At 39.1% G+C, this 5,618-nt stretch overlaps 1 protein-coding gene across 1 annotated transcript; it reads left to right on the top strand.

The window, feature by feature from the left end:
• Positions 1 to 660: 660 nt before the first annotated feature.
• LOC129620172 (prostaglandin E synthase 3-like) lies at positions 661 to 2,062 on the top strand. The gene has a single exon (XM_055536033.1). The coding sequence runs from the start codon at positions 693 to 695 to the stop codon at positions 1,173 to 1,175; it is 483 nt and encodes a 160-aa protein (XP_055392008.1). The 5' UTR covers positions 661 to 692; the 3' UTR covers positions 1,176 to 2,062.
• Positions 2,063 to 5,618: the final 3,556 nt, after the last annotated feature.

The raw sequence follows: 5,618 nt of genomic DNA, 5'->3' as shown, positions 1-5,618 counted from the left end.
CACAGTCTTCTAAATATACACAGGACCTTTACAGAAATTGATCCTATACAGACCTTAAAGTCTGTCTCGGTAAATGACTTTGAAACATACAATGTTCTTTGACTATAGTGTAATTATATTAAAACAGAATAAGAACAATAACAACAAAACACAATCAAATGTACACACACACACACACACACACGTTATGTTATGGGTCTTTCTCCGTAGCTTAGGGGTAAAGAATCTTCCTGCCAATGAAGGAGACACCTGCATTAAACATGGGTTTAATCCCTGGTTTGGGAAGATCGTCTGGAGGAAATAGCAACCTACTCCAGTAGTCCTGCCTGGGAAATCCCACAGACAGAGGAGCCTGGTGGGCTACAGTCCATGGGGTTGCAAAGAATTGACAAGACTTAGCAACAAAACAACAACAGAACAGCTATCAATGTATGTTCTCTCTATATACATATTTATAAAGTTGAGTGAAAGAACAAAAGGAAAATAAAGCTGAAATTTAAAAAGAATCAAAATTCTACCTAGCAAAATAGTTAAATGTAAGAAAAGCACTATTTAAAGGGAAATTGACAGTTTTAAAAAATTTTGTAGGGGAGAAGACGCCGGAGTCGCCACCGGAGAGGAGTCGCCTGCCCAGGAGCTGCAGCCGGAGAGGCCCGCCCACCGGGTCGCCCGTCCCCCCGCCCCGTTTCACGATGCAGCATGCTTCTGCAAAGTGGTACGATCGGAGGGACTATGTCTTCATTGAATTTTGTGTTGAAGACAATAAAGATGTTAATGTAAATTTTGAAAAATCGAAACTTACATTCAGTTGTCTTGGAGGAAGTGATAATTTTAAACATTTAAATGAAATTGATCTTTTTCACTGTCTTGATCCAAATGATTCCAAGCATAAAAGAACGGACAGATCGATTTTATGTTGTTTACGAAAAGGAGAATCTGGCCAGTCATGGCCAAGGTTAACAAAAGAAAGGGCAAAGCTTAATTGGCTTAGTGTGGACTTTAATAATTGGAAAGACTGGGAAGATGATTCCGATGAAGACATGTCTAATTTTGATCGTTTCTCTGAGATGATGAACAACATGGGTGGTGATGAGGATGTAGATTTACCAGAAGTAGATGGAGCAGATGATGATTCACAAGACAGTGATGATGAAAAAATGCCAGATCTGGAGTAAGGAATGCTGTCATCGCTGGATTTTGAGAAAGAAAAATAACTTCTCTGCAAGATTTCATAATTGAGAGAATTCCTGAGTTGATAGCTCTAAAGGCAGATGCTGTATTTGCCTCCTTTAACCCATTTTTCAGCCTGTTTGTTTTTTTTAAGGCTTCACTAAGGGTTGGTATGTACCATTGTATGGGACAGTTTTAAGTCAGCTAAGGCAATAACCTTGTGCATGAACATTTCCCAGATTTCCATGATGCTGTTGAGGTCCTAAGCAATTGACACAGCAGTTGTGATAAATGAAAATCTCACCTAAGTCTCCTTTACTCATAACTTAGATACTGACATGATAGGAAGCTCTCTGGCTTAGGGAAAGTAACTAAATTTTAGATTTTAGAACATGGAGTCAAAGTGGCTGAAAGAATTGGTTGATACTTTAAACTGGTAACATGTTATTCCTCTGGCATATCCTTCAGGATTGTTCCAATAAAGTTTTATTTTTCAAAAAATTTACTTCACATTATTGTATGTAAGTGATCACTTGTCAGTGTTCCAGATGTATCTTAGCTAAAACTAGTGAATGCCCTAACTTAGATGGTTTTGAAGCCTGTACATTTGGTATTGTTTGACCCTTAAACTTTTACATCTCTTAGCATGGAGGACGAAGAAAGGCTGTACATTGTTGCTTGAGAGTCTGTACATTCAGACCAAATTTGTATTTGCACTGTCAGTATGGCAAATGAGTGGAAAAAAATGTTAATACACTATTGGATTTTTTTTATTCCTTTTTTTTTTTTGGATTCAGCTTGTACCTGGGCTGAAAACCTCAATTTATGTTCATGACAGTGAGGATTTTTTTTTTAATGTCTACATTCTTTCTAATAAACTGTTGGAAGACTTCTTGGCAAAAAAAAAAAAATTGTATTAGAAGCAAAGAAAGATTGAAAATGAACAAACTAAGCAGTCAACCTAAGAAATTAGAAAAAGAACAGAACTACTTTCAGTTGTGTGATGAATAAGGCTGAAGATTTAATGTATAACACAGTGACTATAGTCAATGACACTGTATTATACAAATGAAATGTGTTAACAGAGTAGAACTTCATACACACACACACACACACACACACACACATACACCAGAATTAAAATTTTAAAAAGTGAAAGTAAGATAAAAATGTAATGGTAGGAACTTAATAAAACTAGAAACCAAAGATGATATAGTCTCAACAAAATGTAAAGTTGGCTCTTTTGGAAAAAAAAGAACATCTTTGTAGAATTTTAGCAAGAAAACTGTTAGGCAAAATAGAGTAAAATATGGGAGATAAAATGGGCATAAATGTAATTTACTGCAATTTATTAAAAAGAAATAGCATGAATACTTCTACAACCTTCATAAAATTGATATTATAGTTAAAAATTTTCTCCCAAGGTAAACACTTGTACCAGATAGCCTTACAGGCTGACTCTAATAAATTCTTGAGGAACAGAGTATTATAATCTTATAAAAACTATTCTAAAGAGCAGAATAAGAGAAATGATCTCCTAACTCATTATTTGAATCCAATAGAAACTTGATTTTCACATCAGACAAAATTACAGACCTATCTAACTCAACAAGATACAAATTCCTCAGCAAGATGTTAGCAAATAAAACCACAAACAAATTCGTCTACCTGCAATGCGGGAGACTTGGGTTCAATCCCTGAGTCAGGAAGATCCCCTGGAGAAGGAAATGGCAACCCACTCCAGTACTCTTGCCTGGAAAATTCATGGACGGAGGAGCCTGGTAGGCTGCAATCCATGGGATTGCAAAGAGTCAGATATGACTGAGCAACTTCACTTTCTCTTGATTTAGGTCATGCCTGAATGGTCTAGTGGGTTTCCCCACTGTTTTCAATTTAAGTCTGAAATTGGCAAAAGGAGTACATGATCTGAGTCACAGTCAGCTCCCAGTCTTGTTTTTGCTAACTGTATAGAGCTTCTCCATATTTGGCTACAAAGAATATAATCAATCTGATTTTGGTGTTGACCATCTGGTGATGTCCACGTGTAGAATCTTCTCTTGTGTTGTTGGAAAAGGGTGTTTGCTATGACTACTGCATTCTCTTGGCAAAATTCTATCAGCCTTTGCCCTGCTTCATTCTGTACTCCAAGGCCAAATTTGCCTGTTACTCCAGGTGTTTCTTGACTTCCTACTTTTGTATTCCAGACCCCTCTAATGAAAAGGACATCTTTTGTTGGGTATTAGTTCTAAAAGGTCTTGTAGGTCTTCATAGAACTGTTCAACTTCAGCTTCGTCAGCATTACTGGTCGGGGCATAGACTTGGATTACCGTAATATCAAATGGTTTGCCTTGGAAACGAACAGAGATCATTCTGTCATTATTGAGATTGCATCCAAGCACTGCATTTTGGAATCTTCTGTTGACTATGATGGCTACTCCATTTCTTCTAAGGGATTCTTGCCCACAGTAGTAGATATAATGGTCATCTGAATTACATTCAACCATTCCAGACCATTTTAGTTCTTTGATTCCTAAAACGTTGACATTCACTCTTGCCATCTCGTTTGACCACTTCCAGTTTGCCTTGATTCATGGACCTAACATTCCAGGTTCCTATGGAACATTGCTCTTTCCAGCATCAGACTTTGCTTCCATCACCAGTCACATACACAACTGGATGTTGTTTTTGCTTTGCCTCTGTCTCTTCATACTTTCTGGAGTTATTTCTCCACTGATCTCCAGTACCTTTGGCAACTACTGACTTGGGGAGTTCATCTTTCTGTGTCCTAACTTTTTACCTTTTCATACTATTCATGGGGTTCTCAAAGCAAGAACACTGAAATGGTTTGCCATTCCCTTCTCCAGTGGACCATGTTTTGTCAGAACTCTCCACCATGACCCATCTGTCTTAGATGGCCCTACACAGCGTGGCTCATACTTTTATTGAGTTAGAAAAGACTGTGGTCCATGTGATCAGATAGTTTAGTTTTCTGTGATTGTGGTTTTCAGTCTGTCTGCCCTCTGATGGAGAAGGATAAGAGGCTTATGGAAGTTTCCTGATGGGAGAGACTGACCTAGGGGGAAACTGGGTCTAGTTCTGATGGGCGGGGCCATGCTCAGTAAATCTTTAATCCAATTTTGTTAATAGGTGGAGCTGTGTTCCCTCCCTGCTATTTCAGTCAGTACAGTTCAGTTCAGTTGCTCAGTTGTGTCCAACTCTTTGCAACCCTAGGGACTGCAGCAAGCTGGGCTTCCCTGTCCATCACCAACTCCCAGAGTTTACTCAAACTCATCTGCATTGAGGAGAATGCAATGGCACCCGACTCCAGTACTCTTGCCTGGAAAATCCCATGGGTGGAGGAGCCTGGTAGGTTTCAATCCATGGGGTCACTAAGAGTCAGACACGACTGAGTGACTTCACTTTCACTTTTCACTTTTATGCATTGGAGAAGGAAATGGCAACCCACTCCAGTGTTCTTGCCTGGAGAATCCCAGGGACGGGGGAGCCTGGTGGGCTGATGTCTATGGGGTCGCACAGAGTCGGACACGACTGAAGTGACTTAGCAGCAGCAGCAGCATCTCCATTGAGTCGGTGATGCCGTCCAATCATCTCATCCTCTGTCGTCCCCTTCTCCTCCTGCCTTCAATCTTTCCCAGCATCAGGGTCTTTTCAGATGAGTCAGTTCTTCACATCAGGTAGCCAAAATATTGGAGTTGCAGCTTCAGCATCAGTCCTTCCAATGAATATTCAGGACTGATTTCCTTTAGGATGGACTGGTTGGATCTCCTTGCTGTCCAAGGGACTCTCAAGAGTCTTCTCCAACACCACAGTTCAAAAGCATCAATTCTCTTTTTTTTCTTTTCTTTTTTTTAAATTTATTTTTATTTTATTTTTTAACTTTACAATATTGTATTGGTTTTACCATATATCAAAATGAATCCACCACAGGTATACATGTGTTCCCCATCCTATTTTTTTTTTAATTTTATTTTATTTTTAAACTTTACAATATTGTATTGGTTTTGTCAAATATCAAAATGAATCTGCCACAGGTATACATGTGTTCCCCATCCTGAACCCTCCTCCCTCCTCCCTCCCCATACCATCCCTCTGGATCGTCCCAGTACACCAGCCCCAAGCATCCAGTATCGTGCATCGAACCTGGACTGGCGACTCGTTTCATATATGATATTATATGTATTTCAATGCCATTCTCCCAAGTCATCCCACCCTCTCCCTCTCCCACAGAGTCCAAAAGACTGTTCTATACATCAGTGTCTCTTTTGCTGTCTCGTATACAGGGTTATTGTTACCATCTTTCTAAATTCCATATATATGCATTAGTATACTGTGTTGGTGTTTTTCTTTCTGGCTTACTTCACTCTGTATAATAGGCTCCAGTTTCATCCACCTCATTAGAACTGATTCAAATATATTCTTTTTAATGG

The sequence above is a fragment of the Bubalus kerabau genome, chromosome 9 (genome assembly GCF_029407905.1).
Source record: "Bubalus kerabau isolate K-KA32 ecotype Philippines breed swamp buffalo chromosome 9, PCC_UOA_SB_1v2, whole genome shotgun sequence".
Taxonomy (NCBI): domain Eukaryota; kingdom Metazoa; phylum Chordata; class Mammalia; order Artiodactyla; family Bovidae; genus Bubalus; species Bubalus kerabau.
This window is presented reverse-complemented; position numbering and strand designations above follow the sequence as displayed.

Bases quoted from the DNA above. Each gene is read 5' to 3' on its own strand.
- LOC129620172 (XM_055536033.1), top strand. From the start codon at position 693: ATGCAGCATGCTTCTGCAAAGTGGTACGATCGGAGGGACTATGTCTTC.